At 51.3% G+C, this 21113-nt stretch overlaps 1 protein-coding gene across 2 annotated transcripts in view; it reads left to right on the plus strand.

Moving 5' to 3' along the window:
• Window positions 1-20658: 20658 nt before the first annotated feature.
• Window positions 20659-21113, plus strand: part of lss (lanosterol synthase (2,3-oxidosqualene-lanosterol cyclase)) — an 85400-nt gene continuing 84945 nt past the window's right edge. For both annotated transcript variants that reach the window (XR_010963481.1, XM_067988145.1), the window contains exon 1: window positions 20659-20808. Coding sequence is in view for 1 of the 2 variants with exons in the window: in XM_067988145.1 (XP_067844246.1) it covers window positions 20792-20808 (17 nt within the window). In the remaining variant the exon portion in view is untranslated. The remainder of the gene's footprint in view (window positions 20809-21113) is intronic.

Here is a 21113-nt window from a genome sequence, read left to right on the forward strand (position 1 = left end):
AAAGAAAAATGGTTTAGTCTTTTTAGATACATGGATAAAAGGCTTGAAGATGATCAATTAAACCTGTTGAGGTTTGAATATAGTCCTGGCGAATTGTGTCTCCGAAATGGTTTTGCGAAAAGAAGAATATAAAAGGACAGAGAAGTGGGATTAGAGTAAATAGTTCAATTGAGCTAGCATCTGCTCAGGCACGATGGCCCCAATGGCCTCCTGAGCTGTATGATCCTGAGTTTATACGGTGGAAATTTGCTTCCTGGTCCTTACTTTGTCATTTGATTCCTGTTGCAAGAATTGTCTTGTTGGTACAAATTTGTACGTTGAGGAATTGGACAGGATTTAAGATTTGCACACAGATGGAAGGTGAAAGCAGCCAAGTGACGCACTGTTTTTCTCTGCAAAGCCGCAACTATCCATTACTGGATTGCTTTCTCCGACCCACCAATGAAGAAAACAGCAAATTGCTTTTTATTTTTGATGCAAAGCAAAGGTAATCGATTTAAGGGAGGAAGTTTTGCTCAATTCGGAAATCGGCACTGATGTGAAGATACAGTGCCAGGATTGTAAGAGAGACTTTTGGTCTATATTTAATACTTACATGAAGTGTGAGAGATGACTCAACAACAGGTAGACAGATTGAGTTAGTAGAGTTTGATTCTTGCGGGATTTGCTTACTTAACACTACCCGTATTTTTAAGTTAGTCCGTTGGATACAGACGGATGGCAGTTCAGGGAACCCTTGTGATGTGTGTGGACTGTGATATGTGGACCAAAAGGAGCAACACATTTGCACCGTTGGAAAATTCCATCTGTACAGCAGAGCATGTATGTGTTCGGGGAGCATTTGGCCACACTCAGTGGCATCAGAGAAGATATGGGGATTTATGGATCATCCTGTCCAGAACATGGTCACCCAAGAGGCAGTGTTAGACAGTTCAGAACACAGGAATAGTGTAGAAAGAGAAAAATAGGTGACCACGGGAGTGACAGAAGGAGTCAGGAGTCACAGCTCCAGGGAACCCTTCAGGTACTGTCCAACATATACAAAGGGCACGATTTTAAAAGAACAATGGGGGGGCTCCAACACGCTGAAGTACGCGTAGTTCCCGAACTCGCAAGTCCTGCTGGAAATTAAAGCCAGCGAGCCGATATTTAAAGCAGTAATTCAATACATAAATCTAATTAAGAATGAAGGCAAGCGATTTCAACACTGCCTCAGTGTGTTTCCTGTGCTGTACGAAGCACGACATGGTGAAGTAGTCAGGTTTCAGCAGCGGCCATTTGGACATTTAAATCTCTGTTTGACAGATGGGGATAAAAGGTGAGTTATTGCAGCAGGGCACTCAGTTCTCTTAGACAAACTTTTGGCTCGGAGATCTTTGTGTTCAGACTAAAAATTCTTGGTTTCCACTCAGGCTTGTTCTGTTTACACATATTTACCAACTTTTCGGACCCCCTCAAACTGACACCATCTGCCACTTGTAGCTCCACTTGTAGGTCAGAAATGGGGATGTTCACTGATGATTGCACAGTGTTCAGTTCCATTCGCAACCCTTTAGATAATGAAACAGTCCGAGCCCGCATGCAGCAAGACCTGGACAACATCCAGGCTTGGGCTGATGAGTGGCAAGTAGCATTCGTGCCAGACAAGTGCCAGGCAATGACTATCTCCAACAAGAGAGAGTCTAGCCAACTCCCCTTGACATTCAACAGCATTACCATCGCCGAATCCCCCACCATCAACATCCTGGGGGTCACCATTGACCAGAAACTTAACTGGACCAGCCACATAAATACTGCGGCAACGAGAGCAGGTCAGAGGCTGGGTATTCTGCGGTGAGTGACTCACCTCCTGACTCCCTAAAGCCTTTCCACCATCTACAAGGCACAAGTCAGGAGTATGATGGAATACTCTCCACTAGCCTGGATGAGTGCAGCTCCAACAACACTCAAGAAGCTCGACACCATCCAGCACAAAGCAGCCCGCTTGATTGGCACCCCATCCACCACCCTAAACATTCACTCCCTTCACCACCGGCGCCCCGTGGCTGCAGTGTGTACCATCCACAGGATGCACTGCAACAACTCTCCAAGGCTTCTTCGACAGCGCCTCCCAAACCCCCGACCTCTACCACCGAGAAGGACAAGGGCAGCAGGCACATGGGAACAACACCTGCAGGTTCCCCTCCAAGTCACACACCATCCCGACTTGGAAATATATCATCGTTCCTTCATCGTTGCTGGATCAAAATCCTGGAACTCCCTTCCTAACAGCACTGTGGGAGAACCTTCACCACATGGACTGCAGCAGTTCAAGAAGGTGGCTCATCACCACCTTTAGTGCTGTATCACAGGCACCTGCACAGAGGGAGCGATGTCGCAGGAAGCACTATCCTCGCCAGAGGGTCTACAGACCGAGGCTCAGCTTCCTGGACCTCTCTGAGGTGCAGTGCATACAGAGGCTGAGAGTCAGTCGCCAGGTGGTCGCAGACACCTGCAGCCTCCTTCATGCTGAGCTGCTCCTGGCTGGGCCGAGCGGCATCTTATTACCCATCGCTGTTAGTCACCACTGCTGTCAACTTCTTTGCCTTTGAATCATTCCAGGGTGCCACCGGTGACATCGCTGGGGTCTCTCAGTCATCTGCACACAAGTGCATAAGGCAGGTCACCGATGGCTTGTTTTGCAGGGCCTCGCAATACGTCAACTTCCCCATGGACGACCTCAGCCAGACGGAGAGGGCAGTGGGATTCCGCTCTGTGGCTGACTTCCCACGGGTACAGGGTGCAATTGATTGCATGCATAAAGCAATCCGAGCACCTATACACAAACCAGAACTGTTCTCAATTTGTGATCTCATGAGAAGTGTTCACATATGAGTGACTCCCTGGCCTCACGAGCAGCCAGGTGAGCCGCTGCTCTGGCCATGGGTTCGTCCTCCTCCAAAATGTTCTTTGCAGATGTGGATACTGGATGAAGGGATGGGGCCTCATCAACCGGTACCCCTCTCTGTTGCGCCATGTTGTGCAGGACACAACACACTACTATAATGCGACCCACTCTCGCTGGTGCATATTGAAGCGCTCCCCCAGATCGAGGCACCAAAATTGCATCTTCTTCAGCAGTCCTATCACATGTTCAATGACCGATCTGGTGGCGATGTAGCTGTCGTTGAATCGACACTGTTGCTCACTGATGAGGTTTCTCAGAGGTGTGACGAGCCGCGTGTGCAGGGGGTATCCCTTGTCCCCAAGGAGCCAGCCCTTAAGGGTGTTCGGTACGTGGAAGAGCCCCGGGATGTTGGATTCCCTCAGAATGAACGAATCATGGCAGCTGCCAGGGAATCTGGAGCGCAACTGAAGAATTCTTTTGCGGTGGTCACAAACGAGCTGAACGTTGATCGAGTGATAACCCTTTCTGTTGATGAACAGTCCTGGGAGCGCTTTGTGTGGCGTCCCGACTTCCATGTCCCCTTTCGCCATCATCCCTCTCCGGGACCAGGCCCACATCACTCCTGCCACCCTGCTGGAGAACAGTTTGGAGGACATGTGTGATGCCTTGTGAGCACAGTTGTAAAGTTTCTGTCTGCCTGTTTAAGGTGGCAGACTGTTGTTCACCCTGAGACCAAACGGCCGTTGTCAGGGCCTGAATGGACTCATTTGTGAGCCGTGCTTGAAGCTCAACATAAGAACATAAGAAATAGGAGCAGGAGTAGGCCATCCAGCCCCTCGAGCCTGCTCCACCATTCAACAAGATCATGGCTGATCTTCTACCTCAACGCCATTTTCCTGCACTATCCCCATATCCCTTGATTCCTTTAATATCTAGAAACCTATCGATCTCTGTTTTGAATGTACTCAATGACTGAGCCTCCACAGCCCTCTGGGGTAGAGAATTCCAAAGTTTCACCTCCCTCTGAGTGAAGAAATTTCTCCTCGTCTCAGTCGTAAATGGCCTACCCTTTATTCTGAGACTGTGACCCCTGGTTCTAGACTCCCCAGCCAGGGGAAACATCCTCCTTGCATCTACCCTGTCGAGCCCTGTAAGAATTTTGCATGTTTCAATGAGATCACCTCTCATTCTTCTAAACTCTAGAGAATACAGGCCTAGTCTACTTAATCTCTCCTCATACGACAATCCCGCCATCCCAGGAATCAGTCTGGTGAATCTTCATTGCACTCTCTCTATGGCAAGTATATCCTTTCTTAGATAAGGAGGCCAAAATTGTACACAATACTCCAGGTGTGGTCTCACCAAGGCCCTGTATAATTGCAGTAAGACATCTTTATTCCTGTACTCAAATCCTCTTGTAATGAAGGCCAATATACCATTTGCCTTCCCAATTGCTTGCTGTACCTGCATGTTAGCTTTCAGTGACTCATGCACAAGGACACCCAGGTCCCTTTGAACATCAACATTTCCCAATCTCTCACCATCTGTTTTTCCTACCAAAGTGGATAACTTCACATTTTTCCACATTATATTCCATCTGCCATGTTCTTGCGCACTCACTTAGCCTGTCTATATCCCCTTGAAGCCTCTTTGCATCCTCCTCACAACTCACAATCCCACCCAGTTTTGTGTCATCAGCAAACTTGGAAATATTACATTTGGTCCCCTCATCCAAATCATTGATATAGATTGTGAATAGCTGGGGCCCAAGCACCGATCCCTGCGGTACCCCACTAGTCACAGTCTGCCAACCTGAAAAAGACCCGTATATTCCTACTCTCTGTTTTCTGTCTGTTAACCAATTCTCAATCCATGCCAGTATATTACCCCCAATTCCTGTGCTCTAACTTTGTTCACCAATCTCCTGTGTGGGACCTTATCGAAAGCCTTCTGAAAATCAAAATACACCACATCCACTGGTTCCCCCTTATCTATTTTATTAGTTACATCCTCAAAGATCTCCAGTAGGTTTGTCAAACATGATTTCCCTTTCATAAATCCATGTTGACTCTGACAAATCCTATTATTATTTTCAAAGTGCCCTGTTATCACATCCTTTATAATAGATTCTAGTATTTTCCCTATTATAAAGGATGTGATAACAGGACACTTTGAAAATAATAATAGGATTTGGCAGAGTCAACATGGATTTATGAAAGGGAAATCATGTTTGACAAACCTACTGGAGTTCTTTGAGGATGTAACTAGTAGAATAGATAAGGGGGAACCAGTGGATGTGGTGTATTTTGATTTTCAGAAGGCTTTCGATAAGGTCCCACACAGGAGGTTGGTGAACAAAGTTAGAGCACGTGGAATTGGGGGTAATATACTGGCATGAATTGAGAATTGGTTAACAGACAGAAAACAGAGAGTAGGAATAAATGGGTCTTTTTCAGGTTGGCAGACTGTGACTAGTGGGGTACCGCAGGGATCAGTGCTTGGGCCCCAGCTATTCACAATCTACATCAATGATTTGGATGAGGGGACCAAATGTAATATTTCCAAGTTTGCTGATGACACAAAACTAGGTGGGAATGTGAGTTGTGAGGAGACTTTAAAGGGATATAGACAGGCTAAGTGATTGGGCAAGAACATGGCAGATGGAATATAATGTGGAAAAATGTGAAGTTATCCACTTTGGTAGGAAAAACAGAAATGCAGAGTATTTTTTAAATGGTGATAGATTGGGAAATGTTGATGTTCAAAGGGACCTGGGTGTCCTTGTACATGAGTCACTGAAAGCTAACATGCAGGTGCAGCAAGCAATTAGGAAGGCAAATGGTATGTTGGCCTTTATTACAAGAGGATTTGAGTACAGGAATAAAGATGTCTTACTGCAATTATACAGGGCCTTGGTGAGACCACACCTGGAGTATTGTGTACAATTTTGGTCTCCTTCCCTAAGAAAGGATATACTTGCCACAGAGGGAGTGCAACAAAGGTTCACCAGACTGATTCCTGGGATGGCGGGATTGTCGTATGAGGAGAGATTGAGTAGACTAGGCCTGTATTCTCTAGAGTTTAGAAGAATGAGAGGTGATCTCATTGAAACATACAAAATTCTTACAGGGCTCGACAGGGTAGATGCAGGGAGGATGTTTCCTCTGGCTGGGGAATCTAGAATGAGGGATCACAGTCTCAGAGTAAAGGGTAGGCCATTTAGGACTGAGATGAGGAGAAATTTCTTCACTCAGAGGGAGGTGAATCTTTGGAATTCTCTACCCCAGAGGGCTGTGGAGGCTCAGTCATTGAGTACATTCAAAACAGAGATCGATAGATTTCTAGATATTAAAGGCATCAAGGGATATGGGGATAGTGCAGGAAAATGGCGTTGAGGTAGAAGATCAGCCATGATCTTGTTGAATGGTGGAGCAGGCTCGAGGGGCTGGATGGCCTACTCCTGCTCCTATTTCTTATGTTCTGATGTTCTCCACAGAAGCTGCCTGACTGGCTGAGCATTTCCAGCATTTTCTGTTTTTATTTCAGATCTCCAGCATCCGCAGTATTTTGCTTTTGATTAACAATTATCACATTGTTAAAAAGGCTCCTTAGGCTGTTAATTACTGGACTTTACTTTCTGTGGCGCATTTGATGAGCAATTAATTTGCAAGTACAGTAACTTCATGAAAATCATAGGAACAGGAAGGGGTAGGCGATTCAGCCCCTCGAGCCTGTTCTGCCATTCAATGACATCATGGCTGATCTGTAGCCTAACTCCATATACCCACCTTGGCTCCACATCCAGAGCGGCGGGAAACAGAGAGAGTGGAGCAGGGTTAAAAAGCGCAGATCGAGAGTGGAGCGGGGATAAAAACACTGCAGATCGAGAGTGGAGCGGGGATAAAAACAGTGCAGTTCGAGAGTGGAGCGGGGATAAAAACACTCCAGAGCGGGGATAAAAAGAGCGCAGAGCGAGAGTGGAGCAGGAATAAAGACACTGCAGATCGAGAGTGGAGCGGGGATAAAAACACTCCAGAGCGGGGATAAAAAGAGCGCAGAGCGAGAGTGGAGCAGGAATAAAAACACTGCAGATCGAGAGTGGAGCGGGGATAAAAAGAGCGCAGATTGAGAGTGGAGCGGGGATAAAAAGAGCACAGATCGAGAGTGGAGCGGGGATAAAAACACTGCAGATCGAGAGCGTAGCCGGGATAAAAACACTGCAGATCGAGAGTGGAGCAGGGATAAAAACACTGCAGATCGAGAGCGTAGCCGGGATAAAAACACTGCAGATCGAGAGCGGAGCCGGGATAAAAACATCACAGATCGAGAGCGGAGCCGGGATAAAAACAGCGCAGATCGAGAGCGGAGCCGGGATAAAAACAGCGCAGATCGAGAGCGGAGCCGGGATAAAAACATCACAGATCGAGAGCGGAGCCGGGATAAAAACAGCGCAGATCGAGAGCGGAGCGGGGATAAAAACAGCGCAGATCGAGAGCGGAGCGGGGATAAAAACAGCGCAGATCGAGAGCGGAGCCGGGATAAAAACAGCGCAGATCGAGAGCGGAGCCGGGATAAAAACAGCGCAGATCGAGAGCGGAGCCGGGATAAAAACAGCGCAGATCGAGAGCGGAGCGGGGATAAAAACAGCGCAGATCGAGAGCGGAGCGGGGATAAAAACAGCGCAGATCGAGAGCGGAGCCGGGATAAAAACAGCGCAGATCGACAGCGGAGCGGGGATAAAAACACTGCAGATCGAGAGCGTAGCCGGGATAAAAACAGCGCAGATCGAGAGCGGAGCCGGGATAAAAACATCACAGATCGAGAGCGGAGCCGGGATAAAAACAGCGCAGATCGAGAGCGGAGCGGGGATAAAAACAGCGCAGATCGAGAGCGGAGCGGGGATAAAAACACCGCAGATCGAGAGCGGAGCCGGGATAAAAACAGCGCAGATCGAGAGCGGAGCCGGGATAAAAACAGCGCAGATCGAGAGCGGAGCCGGGATAAAAACATCACAGATCGAGAGCGGAGCCGGGATAAAAACAGCGCAGATCGAGAGCGGAGCGGGGATAAAAACAGCGCAGATCGAGAGCGGAGCGGGGATAAAAACAGCGCAGATCGAGAGCGGAGCCGGGATAAAAACAGCGCAGATCGAGAGCGGAGCCGGGATAAAAACAGCGCAGATCGAGAGCGGAGCCGGGATAAAAACAGCGCAGATCGAGAGCGGAGCGGGGATAAAAACAGCGCAGATCGAGAGCGGAGCGGGGATAAAAACAGCGCAGATCGAGAGCGGAGCCGGGATAAAAACAGCGCAGATCGACAGCGGAGCGGGGATAAAAACAGCGCAGATCGAGAGCGGAGCCGGGATTAAAAACACTGCAGATCGAGAGCGGAGCGGGAATAAAAAGAGCGCAGATCGAGAGCGGAGCCGGGATAAAAACACTGCAGATCCAGAGTGGAGCGGGGATAAAAACACTGCAGATCGAGAGTGGAGCGGGGATAAAAACACTGCAGATCGAGAGTGGAGCGGGGATAAAAACACTGCAGATCGAGAGCGGAGCCGGGATAAAAACACTGCAGATCGAGAGCGGAGCCGGGATAAAAACACTGCAGATCGAGAGCGGAGCCGGGATAAAAACACTGCAGATCGAGAGCGGAGCCGGGATAAAAACATCACAGATCGAGAGCGGAGCCGGGATAAAAACAGCGCAGATCGAGAGCGGAGCCGGGATAAAAACAGCGCAGATCGAGAGCGGAGCCGGGATAAAAACATCACAGATCGAGAGCGGAGCCGGGATAAAAACAGCGCAGATCGAGAGCGGAGCGGGGATAAAAACAGCGCAGATCGAGAGCGGAGCCGGGATAAAAACAGCGCAGATCGAGAGCGGAGCCGGGATAAAAACAGCGCAGATCGAGAGCGGAGCCGGGATAAAAACAGCGCAGATCGAGAGCGGAGCCGGGATAAAAACAGCGCAGATCGAGAGCGGAGCGGGGATAAAAACAGCGCAGATCGAGAGCGGAGCGGGGATAAAAACAGCGCAGATCGAGAGCGGAGCCGGGATAAAAACAGCGCAGATCGACAGCGGAGCGGGGATAAAAACAGCGCAGATCGAGAGCGGAGCCGGGATTAAAAACACTGCAGATCGAGAGCGGAGCGGGAATAAAAAGAGCGCAGATCGAGAGCGGAGCCGGGATAAAAACACTGCAGATCCAGAGTGGAGCGGGGATAAAAACACTGCAGATCGAGAGTGGAGCGGGGATAAAAACACTGCAGATCGAGAGCGGAGCCGGGATAAAAACACTGCAGATCGAGAGCGGAGCCGGGATAAAAACATCACAGATCGAGAGCGGAGCCGGGATAAAAACAGCGCAGATCGAGAGCGGAGCCGGGATAAAAACAGCGCAGATCGAGAGCGGAGCCGGGATAAAAACATCACAGATCGAGAGCGGAGCCGGGATAAAAACAGCGCAGATCGAGAGCGGAGCGGGGATAAAAACAGCGCAGATCGAGAGCGGAGCCGGGATAAAAACAGCGCAGATCGAGAGCGGAGCCGGGATAAAAACAGCGCAGATCGAGAGCGGAGCCGGGATAAAAACAGCGCAGATCGAGAGCGGAGCCGGGATAAAAACAGCGCAGATCGAGAGCGGAGCGGGGATAAAAACAGCGCAGATCGAGAGCGGAGCCGGGATAAAAACAGCGCAGATCGAGAGCGGAGCGGGGATAAAAACAGCGCAGATCGAGAGCGGAGCCGGGATTAAAAACACTGCAGATCGAGAGCGGAGCGGGAATAAAAAGAGCGCAGATCGAGAGCGGAGCCGGGATAAAAACACTGCAGATCGAGAGTGGAGCGGGGATAAAAACACTGCAGATCGAGAGTGGAGCAGGAATAAAAAGAGCGCAGATCGAGAGCGGAGCCAGGATAAAAACTCTGCAGATCGAGAGTGGAGCAGGAATAAAAAGAGCGCAGATCGAGAGCGGAGCCGGGATAAAAACACTGCAGATCGAGAGTGGAGCGAGGATAAAAACACTGCAGATCGAGAGTGGAGCGGGGATAAAAACACTGCAGATCGAGAGTGGAGCGGGGATAAAAACACTGCAGATCGAGAGCGGAGCCGGGATAAAAATACTGCAGATCGAGAGTGGAGCGGGAATAAAAACACTGCAGATCGAGTGTGGAGCGGGAATAAAAACACTGCAGATCGAGAGTGGAGTGGGAATAAAAACACTGCAGATCGAGAGTGGAGTGGGAATAAAAACACTGCAGATCGAGAGTGGAGCGGGAATAAAAACACTGCAGATCGAGAGTGGAGCGGGAATAAAAACACTGCAGATCGAGAGTGGAGCGGGAATAAAAACACTGCAGATCGAGAGTGGAGCGGGAATAAAAACACTGCAGATCGAGAGTGGAGCGGGGATAAAAACACTGCAGATCGAGAGTGGAGCGGGGATAAAAACACTGCAGATCGAGAGTGGAGCGGGAATAAAAACACTGCAGATCGAGAGTGGAGCGGGGATAAAAAGAGCGCAGAGCGAGAGCGGAGCGGGGATAAAAAGCGCAGATCGAGAGCGGAGCGGGGATAAAAACACTGCAGATCGAGAGTGGAGCGGGGATAAAAAGAGCAGATCGAGAGTGGAGCGGGGATAAAAAGCGCAGATCGAGAGCGGAGCGGGGATAAAAAGCGCGCAGATCGAGAGCGGAGCGGGGATAAAAAGAGCGCAGAGCGAGAACGGAGCAGGGATAAAAACACTGCAGATCGAGAGTGGAGCAGGGATAAAAAGAGCGCAGATCGAGAGTGGAGCGGGGATAAAAAGCGCAGATCGAGAGTGGAGCGGGGATAAAAAGCGCAGATCGAGAGCGGAGCGGGGATAAAAAGAGCGCAGATCGAGAGCGGAGCGGGGATAAAAAGAGCCCAGAGCGAGAGTGGAGCCGGGATAAAAAGAGCCCAGAGCGAGAGTGGAGCCGGGATAAAAAGAGCGCAGATCGAGTGTGGAGCGGGGATAAAAACACTGCAGATCGAGAGTGGAGCGGGGATAAAAACAGCGCAGAGCGAGAGTGGAGCGGGGATAAAAACACTGCAGATCGAGAGTGGAGCGGGAATAAAAAGAGCAGATCGAGAGTGGAGCGGGGATAAAAACACTGCAGATCGAGAGTGGAGCGGGGATAAAAACACTGCAGATCGAGAGTGGAGCGGGGATAAAAAGAGCAGATCGAGAGTGGAGCGGGGATAAAAACAGCGCAGAGCGAGAGTGGAGCGGGGATAAAAACACTGCAGATCGAGAGTGGAGCGGGGATAAAAACACTGCAGATCGAGAGCGGAGCGGGGATAAAAAGAGCGCAGAGCGAGAGCGGAGCGGGGATAAAAAGAGCGCAGAGCGAGAGCGGAGCGGGGATAAAAACAGCGCAGAGCGAGAGCGGAGCGGGGATAAAAAGAGCGCAGAGCGAGAGCGGAGCGGGGATAAAAAGAGCGCAGATCGAGAGCGGAGCGGGGATAAAAACAGCGCAGAGCGAGAGCGGAGCGGGGATAAAAACAGCGCAGAGCGAGAGCGGAGCGGGGATAAAAACAGCGCAGAGCGAGAGTGGAGCGGGGATAAAAACAGCGCAGAGCGAGAGTGGAGCGGGGATAAAAACAGCGCAGAGCGAGAGCGGAGCGGGGATAAAAACAGCGCAGATCGAGAGCGGAGCGGGGATAAAAAGAGCGCAGAGCGAGAGTGGAGCGGGGATATAAAGAGCGCAGAGCGAGAGTGGAGCGGGGATAAAAAGAGCGCAGAGCGAGAGCGGAGCGGGGATAAAAAGAGCGCAGAGCGAGAGCGGAGCGGGGATATAAAGAACGCAGATCGAGAGCGGAGCGGGGATATAAAGAGCGCAGAGCGAGAGCGGAGCGGGGATAAAAACAGCGCAGAGCGAGAGTGGAGCGGGGATATAAAGAACGCAGATCGAGAGCGGAGCGGGGATATAAAGAGCGCAGAGCGAGAGCGGAGCAGGGATAAAAACAGCGCAGAGCGAGAGTGGAGCGGGGATATAAAGAACGCAGATCGAGAGCGGAGCGGGGATATAAAGAGCGCAGAGCGAGAGCGGAGCGGGGATAAAAACAGCGCAGAGCGAGAGTGGAGCGGGGATAAAAAGAACGCAGATCGAGAGCGGAGCGGGGATAAAAAGAGCGCAGATCGAGAGTGGAGCGGGGATATAAAGAGCGCAGAGCGAGAGTGAGAGTTCACCAGAGCGGCGGGAAACAGTGAAAGCGGAGCGGGGATAAAAAGAGCGCACAGTGGGAGCGGAGCGAAAGTTACCTGGATACTTTGTTCCAGGAGGCGGTCACACCCCTTGGACTAAATACTTTAGACTTGGCCCGTGGTCAAGAACAGGAGAGTGTGACTGCGAGTGAGGCAGGTAAGGGGATCCAGGAGGTCGTACTGCAGGAGTCTCAACCCTTACACTTGTCTAACAATTACAATGTTCTTGCAAGCTGTGTGGACGAGAGCGAGGACTGCAGGGAGGATGAGCAAACTGACCACGGCACCGTGGTACAGGAGGCCATTCAAGTGGGGAGAGTGAAAAGGAAGGTGGTTGTAGTTAGGGGGATGGATACTGTTCTCTGCAGCCAAAAGCGTGAATGCTGAAGGCTGTGTTCCCTCCCCCGGTGCCAGGGTTAAGGACATCTCCTCAGGGCTGGAGAGGAACTTGGAGTGGGAGGGGGAGGATCCAGTTGTCGTGGTCCACGTAGTTACCAACAACATAGGTAAGACTGAGAAAAAGGTTCTGCTGAGAGAGTTTGAGCAGCTAGGGACAAAATTAAAAAGCTGAACCACAAAGGTAATAATCTCTGGATTATTACCTGAGCCACGAGCAAATTGTCATCGGGTCAATAGGATCAGAGAGATGAATGCGTGGCTCTAAGATTGGTGTGGGAGAAGTGGGTTTTGATTCATGGGGCACTGGCACCAGTACTGGGGAAAGAGAGAGCTGTTCCACCAGGACGGGCTTCACGGGGGGAGGATTCAGGTGGGGGGAAATTTAGAATGTTGAAGAGAAAGGATAAGGAAGTAGTAAAGGGAAGAGATAGGGGTAATGATAACCAGAGTGTGACAGGAAGGGACAGAGCGAACAAACATAAGAGTGCACCAGCAGATAGGGTCAGAGTAGGAATAAATAGTAAAAAGACAAAATTGAAGGTTCTTATTAGGAATGCTGCGCAGCATTCGTAATAATCCCATTCAATGGCGGAGAAGGCTCGTAGGGCCAAATGGCCTACTCCTGCTCCTATCTCTTATGTTCTTATGTTATCCCTTAATACCTTTGGCTAGCAAAAACCTATCAATCTCCGATTTAAAATTATTAATTGAGCTCGCATCTACTGCTCTCGTGGGAGACAGTTCCACACTTCGACCACTCTCTGTGTGAAGAAGTGATTCCTAACTTCTCTCCTCAATGGCCTGGCTCTGATTTTAAGGTTATGTCCCCTTGTCTTAGATTTCCCCACCAGCGGAAAAACTTTCTCTCTATCCACCCTATCAATTCCTTTCAAAATCCTACAAACCTCAATCAAATCAAATCACCCTTTAACCTTCCATACTCCAGGGAATATAAACCTAGTTTATGTAATCTCTCCTCATAATCTATCCCTTGGATCCCTGGTAACATCCTGGTGAATCTGCACTGCACTCCTTCCAAGGTCAATACATCCTTTCTAAGGTGCGGTGCCCAGAACTGTACACAGTGCTCCTGATGTGGTCTAACCAGGGCTTTGTATAGCTTTAGCAAAACTTCCTCCCCCTTTATATTCTAGCCCTCTAGTTATAAAGGCTGACATTTCATTAGTCTTTCTGATTACTTTTTGTACCTGACTGCTCCATTTTAATGATCTGTGTCCATGGACCCCTAAATCTCTTTGGACCTCCACCGCTCCAGCTTTTCACCATTTAAAAAAATACTTGGATTTATCCTTTTTTGGTCCAAAATGGATGACTTCACACTTGCCTACATTGAAATCCGTCTGCCACAGTTTTGCCCACTCACTTAATCTATCAATGTATCTTTGTAATTTTATGCTCCCGTCGACACTACTTACAATGCAACCAATCTTTGTGTCATTGGCAAACATGGATATATGGCCCTCTAATGTGTTAACTAAGTTACTAATCACAGAGTTAAGTGCGAGACCCCATTTTTGCAAGGCTAACGGCGAAGCGGCGTAAACCATCTTGTGGCGATTTGCAATTCACGGGGTATCTCTTCCTCGCCACAGGTTGCGAGCCGATTTGCCCGTTAATAATGGCGCGCCCCGTTCACACGCTTTATGTTTTCAGAAAAATCTGGCCCATTAGAAGGCTTCCCTGTCACAAGTGGTTTTAATCAGGTTTAATTTGTGCTTCTTTAGTATTCGGCCGGACTGAGACAGAAATGCAACATTTTCGGTTATTGTATGTTTGGTCCGGGACTCATCAGTCGGATATTGTAATGATGAAGCATTTCAGCTTTGGTCAGAAATTGACCCCTGGAGTGGGTGGATTGGGGGGCTAGTGATGGTGGGCAATGTAGCTACCCGACCTGCGTTAGTAACTCCCGCTTTAGCACAACAGACAGCAGAGGAGAGAGGCCTCGGAGTCCCCCGGGTAACTGAAGTCCCTCTTTTGTTATTCGTTCATGGAATGTGGGCGTTGCTGGCGAGGCCAGCATTTATTGCCCATCCCTAATTGCCCTCGAGAAGGTGGTGGTGAGCCGCCTTCTTGAACCGCTGCAGTCCGTGTGGTGAAGGTTCTCCAACAGTGCTGTTAGGAAGGGAGTTCCAGGATTTTGACCCAGTGACGATGAAGGAACGGCGATATATTTCCAAGTCGGGATGGTGTGTGACTTGGAGGGGAACGTACAGGTGGTGTTGTTCCCATGTACTTGCTGCCCTTGTTCTTCTAGGTGGTAGAGGTCGCGGGTTTGGGAGGTGCTGTCGAAGAAGCCTTGGTGAGTTGCTGCAGTGCATCCTGTGGATGGTACACACTGCAGCCACTGTGCGCCGGTGGTGAAGGGAGTGAATGTTTAGGGTGGTGGATGGGGCGCCGATCAAGCGGGCTGCTTTGTCCTGGATGGTGTCGAGCTTCTTGAGTGTTGTTGGAGCTGCACTCATCCAGGCAAGTGGAGAGTATTCCATCACACTCCTGACTTGTGCCTTGTAGATGGTAGAAAGGCTTTGGGGAGTCAGGAGCTGAGTCACTCGCCGCAGAATACCCAGCCTCTGACCTGCTCTTGTAGCCACAGTATTTATATGGCTGGTCCAGTTAAGTTTCTGGTCAATGGTGACCCCCCAGGATGTTGATGGTGGGGGATTCGGCGATGGTAATGCCGTTGAATGTCAAGGGGTGGTTAGACTCTCTCTTGTTGGAGATGGTCATTGCCTGGCACTTGTCTGGCACGAATGTTACTTGCCACTTATGAGCCCAAGCCTGGATGTTGTCCAGGTCTTGCTGCATGCGGGCTCGGACTGCTTCATTATCTGAGGGGTTGCGAATGGAACTGAACACTGTGCCATCATCAGCGAACATCCCCATTTCTGACCTGATGATGGAGGGAAGGTCATTGATGAAGCAGCTGAAGATGGTTGGGCCTAGGACACTGCCCTGAGGAACTCCTGCAGCAATGTCCTGGGGCTGAGATGATTGGCCTCCAACAATCACTACCATCTTCCTTTGTGCTTGGTATGACTCCAGCCACTGGAGAGTTTTCCCCCTGATTCCCATTGATTTCAATTTTACTAGGGCTCCTTGGTGCCACACTCAGTCAAATGCAGCCTTGATGTCAAGGGCAGTCACTCTCACCTCACCTCTGGAATTCAGCTCTTTTGTCCATGTTTGGACCAAGGCTGTAATGAGGTCTGGAGCCGAGTGGTCCTGGCGGAACTGAAACTGAGCATCAGTGAGCAGGTTATTGGTGAGTAAGTGCCGCTTGATAGCACTGTCGACGACACCTTCCATCACTTTGCTGATGATTGAGAGTAGGCTGATGGGGCGGTAATTGGCCGGATTGGATTTGTCCTGCTTTTTGTGGACAGGACATACCTGGGCAATTTTCCACATTGTCGGGTAGATGCCAGAGTTGTAGCTGTACTGGAACAGCTTGGCTAGAGGCGCAGCTAGTTCTGGAGCACAAGTCTTCAGCACTACAGCCGGGATGTTGTCGGGGCCCATAGCCTTTGCTGTTTCCAGTGCACTCAGCCGTTTCTTGCTATCACGTGGAGTGAATCGAATTGGCTGAAGACTGGCTTCTGTGATGGTGGGGATATCGGGAGGAGGCTGAGATGGATCATCCACTCGGCACTTCTGGCTGAAGATGGTTGCAAACGTTTCAGCCTTGTCTTTTGCACTCACGTGCTGGACTCCGCCATCGTTGAGGATGGGGATGTTTACAGAGCCTCCTCCTCCCATTAGTTGTTTAATTGTCCACCACCATTCGCGACTGGATGTGGCAGGACTGCAGAGCTTTGATCTGATCCGTTGGTTGTGGAATCGCTTAGCTCTGCCTATAGCATGTTGCTTCCACTGTTTAGCATGCATGTAGTCCTGAGTTGTAGCTTCACCAGGTTGCCACCTCATTTTTAGGTACGCCTGGTGCTGCTCCTGGCATGCTCTTCTACACTCCTCATTGAACCAGGGTTGATCCCCTGGCTTGTTGGTAATGGCAGAGTGAGGAATATGCCGGGCCATGAGGTTACAGATTGTGCTGGAATACAATTCTGCTGCTGCTGATGGCCCACAGCGCCTCATTGATGCCCAGTTTTGAGCTGCTGGATCTGTTCTGAATCTATCTCATTTAGCACGGTGGTAGTGCCACACAACACATTGGATGGTGTCCTCAGTGCGAAGACGGGACTTAATCTCCACGAGGACTGTGCGGTGGTCACTCCTACCAATACTGTCATGGACAGATGCATTTGCGACAGGTAGATTGGTGAGGACGAGGTCAAGTAAGTTTTTCCCTCGTGTTGGTTCGCTCACCACCTGCCGCAGGCCCAGTCTAGCAGCTATGTCCTTCAGGACTCACCCAGCTCGGTCAGTAGTGGTGCTACCGAGCCACACTTGGTGATGGACATTGAAGTCCCCCACCCAGAGTACATTCTGTGCCCTTGCTACCCTCAGTGCTTCTCAACATGGGGGAGGACTGATACATCAGCTGAGGGAGGGCAGTAGGTGGTAATCAGCAGGAGGTTTCCTTGCCCATGTTTGACCTGATGCCATGAGATTTCATGGGGTCTGGAGTCAATGTTGAGGACTCCCAGGGCCACTCCCTCCTGACTGTATATCACTGTACCGCCACCTCTGGTGGGTCTGTCCTGCCGGTGGGACAGGGCATACCCAGGGATGGTGATGGAAGAGTCTGGGACATTGGCTGAAAGGTATGATTCTGTGAGTATGGCTATGTCAGGCTGTTGCTTGACGAGTCTGTGGGACAGCTCTCCCAATTTTGGCACAAGTCCCCAGATGTTAGTGAGGAGGACTTTGCAGGGTCGACTGGGCTTGGTTTGCCTTTGTCGTGTCCGGTGCCTAGTGGTCCGATGCCGGGTGGTCCGTCCGGTTTTATTCTTATTATGACTTTATGTAGCGAGATTTTACAACTGAGTGGCTTGCTAGGCCATTTCAGAGGGCAATTAAGAATCAACCACATTGCTGTGGGTCTGGGGTCACATGTAGGCCAGACCGGGTAAGGACGGCAGGTTTCCTTCCCTGAAGGACATTAGTGAACCAGATGGGTTTTTACGACAATCCGGTAGTTTCATGGCCACCATTACTGATACTAATATTTTAATTCCAGATTTTTATTTAATTAATTGAATTTAAATTCGCCAGCTGCCGTGGCAGGATTTGATCTCATGATTCTGGATTTTAGTCCAGGCCTCTGGATTACTAGTCCAGTAACATAACCACTATGCTACCGTACCCTATCCATTATATCACCTAATGGGGCACCTGTACCCACAGGACCACCCAATGGGGCACCTGTACCCACAGGACCACCCAATGGGGCACCTGTACCCACAGGACCACCCAATGGGGCACCTGTACCCACAGGACCACCCAATGGGGCACCTGTACCCACAGGACCACCCAATGGGGCACCTGTACCCACAGGACCACCCAATGGGGCACCTGTACCCACAGAACCACCCAATGGGGCACCTGTACCCACAGGACCACCCAATGGGGCACCTGTACCCATTATATCACCCAATGGGGCACCTGTACCCACAGGACCACCCAATGGGGCACCTGTACCCACAGGACCACCCAATGGGGCATCTGTACCCACAGGACCACCCAATGGGGAACCTGTACCCACAGGACCACCCAATAGGGCACCTGTACCCACAGGACCACCCAATGGGGAACCTGTACCCACAGGACCACCCAATGGGGCACCTGTACCCACAGGACCATCCAATGGGGCACCTGTACCCACAGGACCACCCAATGGGGAACCTGTACCCACAGGACCACCCAATGGGGCACCTGTACCCACAGGACCATCCAATGGGCACCTGTACCCACAGAACCACCCAATGGGGCACCTGTACCCACAGGACCACCCAATGGGGCACCTGTACCCACAGGACCACCCAATGGGGCACCTGTACCCATTATATCACCCAATGGGGCACCTGTACCCACAGGACCACCCAATGGGGCACCTGTACCCACAGGACCACCCAATAGGGCAACTGTACCCACAGGACCACCCAATGGGGCACCTGTACCCACAGGACCACCCAATGGGGCACCTGTACCCATTATATCACTCAATGGGGCATCTGTACCCACAGGACCACCCAATGGGGCACCTGTACCCACAGGACCACCCAATGGGGCACCTGTACCCACAGGACCACCCAATGGGGCACCTGTACCCACAGGACCACCCAATGGGGCACCTGTACCCACAGAACCACCCAATGGGGCACCTGTACCCACAGGACCACCCAATGGGGCACCTGTACCCACAGGACCACCCAATGGGGCACCTGTACCCATTATATCACTCAATGGGGCATCTGTACCCACAGGACCACCCAATGGGGCACCTGTACCCACAGAACCACCCAATGGGGCACCTGTACCCACAGGACCACCCAATGGGGCACCTGTATCCATTATATCACCCAATGGGGCATCTGTACCCACAGGACCACCCAATGGGGCACCTGTATCCATTATATCATCCAATGGGGCACCTGTATCCATTATATCACCCAATGGGGCATCTGTACCCACATGACCACCCAATGGGGCACCTGTACCCACAGGACCACCCAATGGGGCACCTGTACCCACAGGACCACCCAATGGGGCACCTGTATCCATTATATCACCCAATGGGGCACCTGTATCCATTATATCATTCAATGGGGCACCTGTATCTATTATATCATCCAATGGGGCTCCTGTACCCACAGACCTGACAGATTATAACCATTTCAGTGGGGGAACAGGACGGGTGGGTCTGGACTCAATGCGCTCTGATTGGAAACCCCTCACCTGTAACACGGGTAACGGTTCGTGTCGTGGTGATTGTTTCTGGGACCAGGAATCCAGAGAACGTGAGGTCAAAACATGAGTGGCAGTTTGAGACTTTGAATTCAGTTTAAAAATATCAGTAATACCAGGATCAGTAAAAGTGACCAAAACGTGTCGTAAAAACCCAACGAGTTCACTAATGACCTTTGGGGAAGGAAACCTTCCGTCCTTACCCGGTCTGGGCCGATATCTGACTCCAGTCCCATAGGAAGGTGGTTGACTCTTAAATACCCTCTGAAGTGGCCCAGTCGTGTCCGGTGCCTAGTGGTCCGATGCCGGGTGGTCCGTCCGGTTTTATTCTTATTATGACTTTTTGTAGCGAGATTTTACAACTGAGTGTCTTGCTAGGCCATTTCAGAGGGCAATTAAGAATCAACCACATTGCTGTGGGTCTGGAGTCACATATTGGCCAGAACGGGTAAGGGCGGCAGGTTTCCTTCCCTAAAGGACATTAGTGAACCAGATGGGTTTTTACGACAATCTGGTAGTTTCATGGCCATCATTACTGATACTAGTATTTTAATTCCAGATTTTATTTAATTAATTGAATTTAAATTCGCCAGCTGCCGTGGTGGGATTTGAACTCATGACTCTGGATTACTAGTCCAGTAACATACAGCCAGGAGGCCTTGGTTGATATGGAGCCCTGTGCAGTATCTCCTCTCGAGTGTGCGGTCACAGACTGCGCGCCAACTGGTGACCCATTCATTCATTCATCAATTCATTCATCGACCCTGCCCTCGTCAGTCATACCTACAGCTGATTGGTCAAGTACATGTCGGTCAAACCACAGCTACACACCATCAAATTGATGATTGGCTGTTCGTGCGTCGGAACCCTACCCACTGCCCCTTTTGATTGGCCATGTAGGAGGTGTAACTCCGCCTACTGCCCCTCCTGATTGGCCGTGTAGGAGGTGTAACTCCGCCTACTGCCCCTCCTGATTGGCCATATGGGAGGTGTAACTCCGCCTCTTTCTCCATCAATTGGCTAACCCTCGCTGGCGCGCGATAGTTCGCCCACCTGATTGGTCAGGCGCGGCTCGGCTCATGTCGGCTCACCTTCCCACTCACCCGCGCGAGTGGCACCCACCGTCACTGGCGGGAGCGCGCGGGGAGCGAGAGCGCGCGGCCGCCGCACCCACCGTCACTGGCGGGAGCGCGCGGGGAGGCCGCACCCACCGTCACTGGCGGGAGCGCGAGCGCGCGGCCGCCGCACCCACCGTCACTGGCGGGAGCGCGCGTGGAGCGAGAGCGCGCGGCCGCCGCACCAACCGTCACTGGCGGGAGCGCGCGGGGAGCGAGAGCGCGCGGCCGCCGCACCAACCGTCACTGGCGGGAGCGCGCGGCGGAGTGATGGCGGCTGAGCGAGGGTGAGTGTGTGACCGGGGGCAACAGGGACAGGGACAGCCCCGGGCCGGTGACCGTGTGTGTGGTACCCCCCCCCCCCCCGGGCCGGTGACAGTGTGTGTGGTACCCCCCCCCCCCCCGGGCCGGTGACAGTGTGTGTGGTACCCCACCCCCCCCCCCCCCCCGGGCCGGTGACAGTGTGTGTGGTACCCCCCCCCCCCCCCGGGCCGGTGACAGTGTGTGTGGTACCCCCCCCCCCCCCCGGGCCGGTGACAGTGTGTGTGGTACCCCCCCCCCCCCCCGGGCCGGTGACAGTGTGTGTGGTACC

This window comes from Heptranchias perlo, chromosome 7 (genome assembly GCF_035084215.1).
Source record: "Heptranchias perlo isolate sHepPer1 chromosome 7, sHepPer1.hap1, whole genome shotgun sequence".
In the NCBI taxonomy this organism is placed as follows: Eukaryota; Metazoa; Chordata; class Chondrichthyes; order Hexanchiformes; family Hexanchidae; genus Heptranchias; species Heptranchias perlo.